Source organism: Poecile atricapillus, chromosome 2, assembly GCF_030490865.1.
Source record: "Poecile atricapillus isolate bPoeAtr1 chromosome 2, bPoeAtr1.hap1, whole genome shotgun sequence".
Classification (NCBI taxonomy): Eukaryota; Metazoa; Chordata; class Aves; order Passeriformes; family Paridae; genus Poecile; species Poecile atricapillus.
In genome coordinates, this window is record NC_081250.1 from 54,077,192 (window position 1) to 54,089,288 (window position 12,097).

The 12,097-nt window shown below is 38.9% G+C and overlaps 1 protein-coding gene across 6 annotated transcripts in view; it reads right to left on the bottom strand.

Moving 5' to 3' along the window:
- Positions 1 to 231: 231 nt before the first annotated feature.
- The window catches only part of CDK13 (cyclin dependent kinase 13), a 47,265-nt gene continuing 35,399 nt past the window's right edge, over positions 232 to 12,097 (bottom strand). Inside the window, exons 12-14 of one of the 6 annotated variants that reach the window (XM_058830630.1) lie at positions 9,908 to 10,059; positions 6,436 to 6,819; positions 232 to 5,327 (exon numbers count right to left, since the gene is read on the bottom strand). In XM_058830630.1, coding sequence (XP_058686613.1) covers positions 4,471 to 5,327; positions 6,436 to 6,819; positions 9,908 to 10,059 — 1,393 coding nt within the window. In that variant the 3' untranslated portion in view covers positions 232 to 4,470. Of the gene's footprint in view, positions 5,328 to 6,435; positions 7,000 to 9,853; positions 10,060 to 12,097 lie in introns of all 6 variants that reach the window. The other 5 variants (XM_058830629.1, XM_058830625.1, XM_058830628.1 and 2 more) reach the window with 5 other exon arrangements.

Consider the following 12,097-nt stretch of genomic DNA (forward strand, 5'->3'; position numbering starts at 1 on the left):
GCACCAGTGCTCGAGGGATGTTCTGCTGCACCCTGGCTCCCACACCATCCACGCTGCCAGTAAAGGCTCACACTGTCAGTCCCTGCAGGGCTCCTTTGAAACAGGACCGGAGCAGTCAATGGGTTTTATTAAAAACTTGCAGAATTGCAATACACTGAAAATATTCTCAGTTTAACCCAATGTTCTTTTGAAATGCTATTTGACAATCAGAGAGGGAAAACAAGGAAAGACTTCAATTTTCAGTATTTTATTTACAGGCCGCACAATACATTTTATATACAAATGGCTTAAAATAACAAAGAGTAAGCAAGCTGAAGCATAACAATTTATTTTAAATTAAGTTGTCTCGAAATAACTCCTGCAATAAAGTTTCTTCACCCTGATAAGCAAGTTAATTTGAAGTCAACCCAAGGTCATTTTATTTTTAAATATAGAATTCAAATAGATTTTCTGGCAATTCCTAAATTTCATGACACACTTCTGCAAATACAGAACATCCCAAAACTCTCAAGAAGGGTGATAGCCAAAATTTCCTCATGTAAAAAAACACTGTAACAGAACAGACTGGAGAAATGTATGTAAAACACTTGCGTGTTTTATTAATGAAAAGAAGAATGCAAGTAGTACATGTGACATTTTTCTCTCTCAGAAACAGAATTCATGGTCCAAGACCTAATTTGCCTACAGACAAGAGGTATCCTGTGTTACTTCAGTACTTCAGTTTTTAACACACAATTATGTTAAACTCATCCAACTGTAAACTTCACCATAACTGAAACTGCCTCCACCAAAACTGAAAGCAAAAGGAGAAGAGCGCTCAAAACTGTAAGAACTTACAACGTGCCACTTACTGCCTCTGCTTCTAGAAAGCACCTGACACAACTGTGGGATGAAGAAAATTTGAGACCACATTTTATGGAAACATAAGAAAATATAGATGTTTGCCATTTAAAAATTATTTTTCCAAGAAATTATATTAACACTTAAGGATACATGTATTTTTATTATCTCTTCCCTAGCACTGCTCATTCTGTTCAGGATAATGACAACTAGCGATCCATAAAAGTGGTTTCCTTTTCCTTTGGCTGAATGTAAGCATTGTAATAGTCTAAGTGTTTTAAGTCATGGTCATAAGCAGTCCAGTCGTGCTCGTTTTCCTCCTCTTGGTATGCCTAAAGACCACTTAATATAAACAATGAAGTACTTGCTATTTGATAGTCCATTATTACAGTATTTCACTATGTTTATTTAGAAATACAAACACACAACACTTACTTTTTGATGTAGTATCCAGGTCTCTGTAGCTCACTTTGGAATCGCAGCACAGAAAACATAAACCCAAAGGAATGAGGGAGAAAGTAATAGAAGCCATGGCTCCACAGAAAAACAACGCTGTTTTCAGAATGCCTACTACTGCATCAAAAATGCAAGAGCCTCGTGATGTAAAATGCCAAACTAGTACAGACTCTCTGCTGAGGAGTTCACACGTAAGGGTAAAATGCTGCCATAAGCACCTCATCGTGTGATTTAATTGAAGAGAAATGCTGACAGGTAATACACATGTCCAGTACAAATGAATGTGGACCTGCTGTCCTTAGATGTGGACAATTCCCTGGCTGCTAACCTGCTCAGACACAATTCCAGGCCAGTGGCTGCAGGCACTAATCCTCCTGCCACACCATCAAGGGCAGAGCTCCTCACTTGCACCCAGCCTCCATCAGCCCAGGAAGAAAGGCATCAGCAAAAGACCCAGCAAGATTCCCTGGGTTGTAATCTTTTCAGTTATCACATATGGAAATACATTCACTTTCCCTCCAAATTATCCCAACACTGTTGCTCCAGGCAAATACAGTGTTCAAAGTCACAGGCTAGTCATCTTTAAGCTGGGGAAAAGGAACTGTACAGTATTCATCTGCTACAGCATACCAGATTTTGTTTCTGATTCATCTGGAAGTCAACTGGTTATTGCACTTCCTCTCTCCTCAAAGTCAGGATTACTTGTGTTGAGGTTATCGGGGATTTTTCATGGCCAAAGACTGAAATCCATTCTGGTAGAACAATGTCTGAAAGTACTGCCAGCTCATAAGGAAACTGCACACTCATTTACAGATGCAGAGGGGACTGACTCCTCTGCATTGAATGAAGCTAACTAAATGACTTGAAAATTTACGTCCAAAAGGGAAGGTAGGAGACACGACTTCTTCCTTGTATTTTTGTATTGGAAGTCAATTATAATTAAGTTCTCTGAGATCTACTCTCCATTTGAACTTACCTGTGTTTTTAGCCAGCTATTGCCTGTAGTTACACTTGAAGTGCAGGTGAGTAACCCCAGACTGCACATCTTTAGTGAAAGTAAGTGCATATAAGCTTTGAAAGTCTTTTGCTTGATTCTAGAAAAAAAAATACAAAATAAAGAGAAATCTGTGCATATATTTGTGGGTCTGGGTTTTTTAAAGATCAGTAAACAAAGACCCTTAGCCAACACTGTCCATATCTAAATGACACTAGTGATTTTTGTCTTTGAAATTTTTCTAGGAGAAAAATGCTATGGGGACGTCCTTACTCAGGGAAAAGATGGTCCAGGGCACTGTCATTCACGTGAAGTTTTGCCTTTCTTACGCACAGGCTATTCAGGTTGTATTTCTTTCTGACCTGAACAGTTTTATTTTCAGATGACAGGATTCACAATAGGAATATTGTGTCTAGTGAAGGCAACTGCCAGACTTGGGGACAGTGTAAGCAGCAGGACTCTCTCCATTCCTCATCTGCCAGATCCTCAAATACACAGTCAGCAAAGGGAGTTTCTCCATGCTGTACAGTGTGGGAATTAGCCATATATGAATCAAGTTTTTCAATTAAAACGAAACACCAACAGCTTTGGCTTCTATTCTGAAAATCCAAAAAGTCATTGACAAGACATATGTAATAGTGTAAGTAGAAATTTTACTTTTTAAAAAGTAGTATTTAAACAGTTACATAAGGTACCGATTTGTCAACTGGATAATCAGTTGGAAAATTGTTTCCAATATGGGCTTCAAGACATCCTTATACGTACAGGCAAAATAAAACCATACCTCCTCTCTGCAGGAGAGAGACCACTTGTTGCCAGAGGAAACAAAAAAAAATACCATGCTGGAAGTTGTAATTAGTACGAGGAGTGGCTCTTGGTAAGAGTTTTAACTATAAAAATTTTAGTTGTTCCGAGACACTCAATTCCAATATTAAAATGTTCTGTGGAATAGCAGATAAAAATCAATTAATTGGCACAATCACAAGTTTACAGCGAATTACAACTAAGTGTCAAACATTTTGCCATTGCTTTAAATACTGGTCATTTTTTTCCTTTGGTTACTTCCTACAATGCAGTATTTGGGGTAAAAAGACAAACGGTGTCAGCTTCTCACACAAAGTAAAGAAATTACTGCTGTCGACACTTAAGAGAAAAAAACTATTTCATCACTTGGTAAGGACATATAAAGTATAGTTTATTTGGCAGAGGAACTAAAACACTTACTACAACTCCAACAGGGAGCTGAGGAAAATCTACACTCTTCATTCTTCTCCTCACTTTCAACGTTTCTCATGAAGTTCAATTTGGAAATTACAATTTTTTCTAAGTAAGATCAGGTCTCTAAGTAACTGGCCCATGTGAAGTAAACACCACAAAATTAGGACCTGTTCGAGTTTCTTATTATTATCTGAATTCTCTTGTTAATTACCCAGGTTTAGGCATTATGTTCATAGTGACCTATGAAGTACTTCCAAGTTTTTGCAGACCTTAAGCTTACAAGTTAAGGCACTTACCATTCAAGTAAAACAGTTTTTATATAAACAAGTGTGGGAGATGGAGAGAACATTTTACCAGAACGCCCATTTTTTTTTCTTGAAAGAAAAAAAACGTTGACCAAATATTTATAAAATTTTGCATCAAGAGAAAGGTTGTGTTTTATTATCTGAAATGAGCACGAAATACACCTTCCACAATAACACTGAAAGCAGTGCAAAGACTGACAGTGACCTTTGACTAAAGGTAGTTCTGTAAAAAGAAAAATACCAAATAAATCAGTGCCCTGCTTTGATTGTTGTAAAATTTCTTTTTTTTTTTACATAAAAGTTGGTCCAAACTTACAAAAAAAGCACAAATGTGCATAGTTCAGAAGATCTGAAAGAGTGCCATAAAAAGCTGATGTCCCTAAATTTAGCATCCACTTAAAACTGCCAAAATACAAAATAAAAGTCAGAACTAGAGTTTGTGAACATGTACAATCAAGTCATCTAGTTTTTAGACAGCATGAGTTGTAAGCATTTTTAAATTTTTCCTACTGTATGCAAGACCCTTTTCCACATAAAAATAAAGCTGTTGAATTAACATTATTCAAGTCTGTTGAACTGCTGCTTTAAATTGCAGCTAGGGGGAAAAAAAAAATGTTTTTCCAGATAAAAATGATGTGCCTGAGGAAAAACAGATACTCAATATGGTAATCCTCTGCCTCGCCCTCTTACTGCAGATGTGCTAATGTGTCCCCTGTATCCTTGGGAATAGCCAGGTCCTTGGGCAGGAGAAGTCCAAGTCTGTCCATGCATGTGGCTGATGCCAGTGGGATTTTCCTGTAAATTACTTCCATAGCTATAGTTGTGCATCTTTGTGGGCAAAGAGTGCGCACTCTCTGGCCCTGTGGAAGCATCACTGCCGCTCCCCAAAACCGGGATTGGGCCATGGCTGTATTCAAACCTATGGTCTTTATCTCCACTGAACAGCATGGGGCCAGCGTTGAGGTAAACGTCTCCATAACCAGTTACTGAGCTAGGAAAGGATTCCGGAAAGGCTGATGGAGGAGGGGCAGCACCAGAGTGAGATGAAGCAGTACTGTAGTTATCCAAAGACTGAATATCTGAGTTTCCAAGGAAACTCCTCCTTTCTAATACTCCTGATGATCCGCTTCCTATTCCATCGCTAGTGCTGTAACAGGCAGATGAGAAGGAAGATGATCCAAAGTTATCCTTGTAGTCCGGGCCTGTTACATAGGAGTCTCTAGCCTGATAATCCACACTCGTTTGTACTGGCTCCTCCGTTGTCGCCTGAGCTTGATGCTGAGCCAGCAGCTGCAGAAGAGCTGCTTTCACTCCTGCATGAGGATCTGTTCCTGAAGAGTTACTTATAGGCAAATGCTGATTCTCTGTCCGATAGTCAAGGTCCTCATCAGTGAGCGGCGGAGGCTCCGGTGGCTCGGGGGGACGCTGGTCCGGAGGCAAGATCCGAGGGCGCTCCTGCTCAGGTGTTCGGTTCAGAAGCCTCATCTCAGACTGCCTAACCAAATCCTCTTGACCTAAGATAAAAGAAGAAAAAGAAAAGCTCTGGAATAAAAGTATACAAATATACAAGTATACAAATAACAGGACCAGAAAGAAAAGGACTCCTTCCTGGAAAAACATAAAGGTTCGTTAACTTCAATTCTCATGAATTTATGAATTAAATTTAGCAGTAATTATATTATTTTGGGTAAAATCTGGCAACTGCTCATTTGCATCCGGAGTGTGATGCAGGTTACTCCTTAAAGTAAGATTACCAGGCAGTCAGTTAAAGAAAAACAGTTCAAGCTCCTTAAAAAAAGACCCCAGCAAAACCAAACGACCAGAACAAAAGCAACACAAACAATAAAAATTCAAAGAAGGATAAAGAAAGATTCACAGGATAGAAATCTCAAGGGGAAAAAAGGCCACTCTATCAAAGAACATCAAAACTCAAGGTTTGAAATATACACGAACAAAAAAGCACACGTCTCAACCTCTCAACCTCTCAGCCCCAAATCACTTCGGAGTATTTCTTTCAACAGCTGGAAACACCACAAAACAATACATGAACCACCCTAATAAATCTGAATTTGCAACCCAAAAAGATGAATAGAGCTCTAAACTGTGTGAAGACTATGGAAGCCACTACTATGCCTCAATGGCAACCTTTAGCCATGTGTGTGTGTGACAGTTAATGGGTAACTGCTGAATTTGACACTAAGGAACTGCTCTAGTCAGCATTAAAACCCAAAAAAGAATACTGTCTCACCAAAATAAGCTTTACCTAAACACACAGTCAAAACTGGCAAATTATATCTATGCATCTGCTAGAAAAAAAACTGTCTTCACCACCACACTCACCACTAAGAAAACCCCAACCCCCAGGATCATAACCTACACCACTACAATGTTTCAACACTAATACTTCTGTACTTCTTAGGTTAGGTATCATTGTTTGCTCTGCCTGCATGGCACCTGTTAGACTAAGAGACAAATTCTCTGAGATGTAAAATGTGACCAAATCTGTTTAATCTCCTATACTTGCACAGATTCATATGGCAAACATGTCAATTCTCTACTCCCAAATTATTACATCTCCAGTGCTCCAGGTATTTGCTGGTTAGCAATAAAGGCCTACAGTACCTGCAGACATGTATAATGACTTGATCAGATGTGGGTAGCCAGGTGCTGGAGATTCCACGTCGTCTCGGCTGACAGACACAGGAGTGGCGAGCTCTGGAGGCTGCCTGAGTTGTAATGACATTTCATTTCCTGATCCATTTTCCTTGTCCTCCAGCGCAAAATCTTTCTGTTTTGTTTGCTGAGCCTTTATTAACTGAGACAACAGAACAGCAAATGCACTCTGCACAGCTGCCTGGGCAGCATCAGTCTCAGCCTTAGGCTGACCCAGCTGAGCAGGTGGCACGGGGGGCTGCGTGACCATCGGCTGTTTTAGAGGCTCCTGCTCTGGAGGTGGTGGCGGAGGAGGCGGCGGCTGCTGCTGCTGCTGTTCTGACTGTTTTTCACCTGCTGACAAAATTCCAGCAGGAAGATTTATTTTATTTAGTTGCTGCTGAGTCTCTGGGTTTACCTTAATATTCAATACTTGGGCAAACTGTGCCAAACTAACACTTGTTTTAGACTGTAGCAGGTTTAGCAGGATTGCCACTTCATTCTGGTTTAACTGCTGTCCAGTGCTTGTTTTTGCTAAAGACAAAAAAGGTGGTTTTAAGTATTATTTAGAACTGGCATATTTCAGAAACTCAAAAGAAGACTAATCTAGCATGGCTGACATGACTGGCAAAGCATGGGTTTGGACAACACAGAAATTGAAAGCTTTTACATATTAACTGTCTTTGGGGAGTATCTATAGGAAATGGAACAGTAAGATCCAATATAACCAAAGTGACTTCCATGAGGTGCACACATGCACTTGGACAGATGGAAAAACACCAAGCTAGAGCTCAATTTTCCACAATATAACTAAGCTGGGGCTTAAGGCCACCTGCTTTAGGCAGCTGTAAGACTTCCAATCCCCATAAAATTTCCTATCTTTGACATATCACAACTCTTTGTTAAAAAGTAGCCATCTGTAAAACCCATTTCCAATTATATTCCAGCCCATTCTAATTCAGCATCTGGGTTTAAACACCTGCCCAAGTGACCCAGCTCTAGGTGGCCTAGGAGCTCACAGTATAAATGCAAAAGGAAGTGCTGACTTTGAGGGACAAGATGTCAATCCCTCAGTAGCAGGAAATATGTGATACTATCAGTTAATTCAATTAAATGGAGTTTGCCCCAAATAAGAGCAATTATGATGATGCAGGGGAATATGAATAAGGAAATTTGAATATCAAGGTAGTTTCTGAGCTTCAATTACCCACTGTGGTGATTTACTTTGATAGAAGTGAAGTAGCATGGACTGCAACATGCCTTATGAGCCAATGACTTAGAGAAGAAAGCAGCTAGAAACTGCAAAATGAGTGTGTGAGCAGGCTGACTGAGCTCTGAATTTTTCTTAACCCAGGTCAGCACAAACACATTCAGTCCTCTTCTACCCTTGCCATTGTTCTGTCTTACCAATATATTAATTCATAATATTTGCCTTGCAAGATTTAAGAGCAGCACAGCTGGAGAGTGCTTCAAAACCCACAACCCACAGCTCTACTTGTGGGTGTGCACCAGGATATGAGCACTTGGAATCTACTTAAGCAGGATCCAGGGACTTCAAAATGTTTATGTATCTATATGAATATAATCCACCTTCTAATTCAGCAATACAAAAAAAGAAATCACAATTTCTTATGCCTTGTACCGCTGACTCTCACCTAGATCTTGTGATTAACAGAAGATTTTGTCACATCTGTATATACAACACTAAAACTTCTCTCAGACTCTCCATGAAAATTCATCAGTAAAATGCCAAACAGGGAAACTAATCTACCTATTCCACACTTTTTGGTTAGCTTTAAGTTCATTCTAACAGGAAACTGTATTCTAGGAAATCTGTCATAACGAAATTATTGAGCTCTGAACATTTCCTGTTAAATCGCAAAATGCAATAACCAGGGGCCCCATTCATGAATCAGAACACTAGCAATCAATACATGTCTTTTTAACCTCTCCTTTTGGGGTACTTAGAAAAAAATGCAAGAGTTTTGGCTAAAGCACGCATTTGGTCATGGTGTTATATAATGTGTCTTATAATATTATCTAAGGTGCATTACGGCTTCCAGAAGTGTTTTGTTTAATACAGGAAATGCTTCTATGCTCCACTGAAAATTAAATTGTCTTCTTTTCTAGCTAGACATTTTTCTGTGTACATATGGGTAAAAAGCAATATAGGTCTGAATGATTCCTTCTCCATTTGCTTAGGGTTTTTTTCCATAGTCAGTGTTAATGACTAACAGCGGTATCTCATCAGGCTGTTACGTTATAAAAACACAAAGAAGCTAACTATCCTTTGGACTCTTTGAACTTCTAAGATAGTTTCATTGATGGGGGAAAAGTTACAGGAAGTCATTCTTGAAAATGCTGCCAAAACTTTAGCCTAAACATATGGATCTCACAGTTGGTTTACAGTGAGAAACGAGATTAATGGAGCAAGAGGCAATGAATTGCAAAAAAATAAGATCAAAACAACTACTTTCTATGTATCTTTGCACAGAATATTTGGAACTCTGCTCTACTGTTAAACTAAGGGTTGATTCAAGATGGTTATAGTATTAAATCCAGCAGAATTGTCAGCTGCTATGAATGCACAGACTGTTTTTTAGCTGAACTCCTCTATCAGCACCGTAGGATTTATGGTTACTTTGCACAATCAAAAATCATCTTGCATTCAACTTTCAGGTATCCATTTGGTGTTGTTATTCTTTGTATTTCTACATATTAAGAACTATCACTTAACTGCTGAGTATTTCAAATGGTCTCCATACTGGAACCATTAGTTTTTTTGCTATATTTGTAAAGCTTGTCTCAAGATACTTTGGTTAAGTTTCAGAATTATTGGTAGTACAATTCACAGAGGTAGATCCTTCGTGTTATACCAGCTTCTGGGAGGGGTGGTTTTGGTGTTTGGCATTTCTTTGGGTTTTTTACAACTTCATTTAGTCCCAACAACCTGGAAAGCTGAAGACTAACATAACATGCAGATTGAACCTGTTCCATTTAAAATGACAATTGTTCTAAACTTTGCCTGCTGATCAGTTTATCAATACCAATAAAGCTTATCCAATCTATGGAGATTGTGACAATATTAAAACAGCCACTGGCTTGTGGAATTACCAAAGAATTATAGATGAGCAAGAGCTAAAATCCCTTCAAAATAAAGAGCAAGCAAGTTAGTTGCTCTGACCAGGCTGAAAAGCTAGGTAAAATTGGTAAGAAACAATTATTTTTCCAAAAGCAAAAGCAAATCTTTTTTAACAAAAATTAAACTTACAATACTGTTCCTCCCTCAAGAATCCAGGGGACGCCAATACTCTGCAAATAACATCTAAAATTTCTAGAGGTGCAATCCAAGTAGTAGGTAATTATAAGAACTGAAAATATTACTGACCAAGTGCTACACTAGAGCTGCCCTGAGTTTTGAGTTGGGAAGAAGTTTGCATGCCTTGTGGGGTGTTGGTTCTGCTCTCATCCATGCCTAGGGACAGATCCTTCCTAGGGACTTTAGCTGCTGTAGAGTCATCAGTCATGCCCATCTGCTTCTGTCTTCTGCGTTTCTTACTCCACAGCTCATGGCAATCCTGCCACAAAGGAAGGCTGCAAAGAATGATTTGAGATAATCAGTTTTATCCCTATTTTTAATCTTTTTTTTTTTTTTTTTAATCACACTGATTTTAGAACCACTTAAATTATACATAATATAACTCTTGAAAGATGAACCTACTGGAACTCAGAAATACACCAGGAAACATTTAAAAGCCAGCAAAATATTAGACCTGCTTTTTCTGGCTCAAAACTCTTTACAGAGTGCCTCTTTCAGAAGCACAAGTCCTCCTGGCAGAAAAGCGGAGAAAGTATCTTAAAATGAGAATTATTTTCCTAATTATTTGTGTAATTCAAAACTTTAAAATCAATGCTGCACAGTTGCTATGAAATACAGCTTGCATACTACTAGAAAACTAGGTTATAAATATGAAAACATTTTTTGCAGGGTCCTTCTGTCTGCTTATGAAAGTACTGCTGAGTCAGTAGGTCACATATTTGTCCACCATAATAGACATGGTTATCTAGTGTTTATAGTGTACAGCTCACGCAACCAAGGAAGTGGGTGGGGAAAAAAAAAGGAAAAAGTTGCATGAATATATATCACTTGGCACTAGCAAAGCTGGGATGCCAGGAAGAACAAGGGGATATCCTTTAAGACATATGAATGCAGAGGAAAATTCTCCTAAGAAACTTATCTGCCAGTAATTCTGTCCTTCCATTACAGTTCCCTGCAGGCATCTCAATTCTGATTTCCTGAGGAACACAAAGACCCACAGAAATACAAAGACCCACAAAGCCACAAAGACCCACTGAGAGGGGCAGTAAAAATACTGGTTTATGTTTTCCTATTACATATTAACTGTTTTGGCAGTTCTGTCATCCAGGAACATGGAAAAACTAGCTGACAAGTGACAAGAGACTGAAAAGGCAATTACGAAAATTGTTTCCTTTGTTCTCTCCCTCTGAAAAACAACTGGAAGCAAGAACTCATTGTGAGAAGTATCTTGTGGTCCTTCCAATCAGCATGTCACTTTCGATGGATGAACAGCTCTCCTTCCCAAAACAGAACTTCAGTCTCTCAAGAGAACAGGTGACATTTTCCTGTGCTGTGCCAGAAGGGAGTGTGGTTCCTCCTAATTTTTAGAATGACACCAGTGACTAGTTTGTTTTGAATTTCCATATATCAGCTTCTAGAATGGATGTATTACCACATCCCTGAAGAAAAGATGATTTTCCCATTCACTTACTTTAAAATGCACATAAGCAACATGCTGCACAAGTGGTTCTGAAACTTCAGCAAACAGCTTGAGATTGCTGATTCCCAATTTTCACACAGTCATATAGTCATATTCAGACAATGAAACCTTCTTCAGCTCATTTTCAGGAACATCAGTAATGTTTGCCCAGAGAGGTTGTGGAGAGGTTGTTGTATCTCCTCACTGGAGATACTCAAAAACCATCTGGACACAAACCTGTGCCATGTGCTCTGGGATGACATGATCTTGAGCACGAAGGCTGGACCAGATGACCTACTGTGGTCCCTGCCTACCTCACTCATTCTGTGATTCTGTGTAACAAATCTTGTGTATGGAACAGGTAAGTCCATAAAGAATTTTAATAAAATCCTTAGATAAAAAGAAGTCAGTACAAGCTGCCTTGAAGATTCAGTTTACTCAAACAGTATCATAGAGTCTATGTTCTTGCAGCTATAATGAGGAAGGAATGAGAGCTACAGATTCTCTAGTACCTTTTCACTGTTTATCTCAGGACATGCTCCAAATATGATTTGTACTGATTAAAAATGACTGCAAAGTCACTGCAAAAATCCTACAGGACATTGCAATACATTTCCTCTAGAGAAATTGACAGGAACAACCCTGCACAATTTCACTTTTCCTGCTTGTAAAACCAAGGCTCATCTGGCTCATGAATCAATTCACTGTATTTCACTTTAACTCTCAGGTACCTGTGCACAACTCTATACCCAGTGTCATTCTATCATCAAAGAAAATTCAGATTCATGGAGAACCTCAAAATCCCTGGAAAAAGTAGACACTGATAAACAGATAAAACAGAAATTATGCTCTTT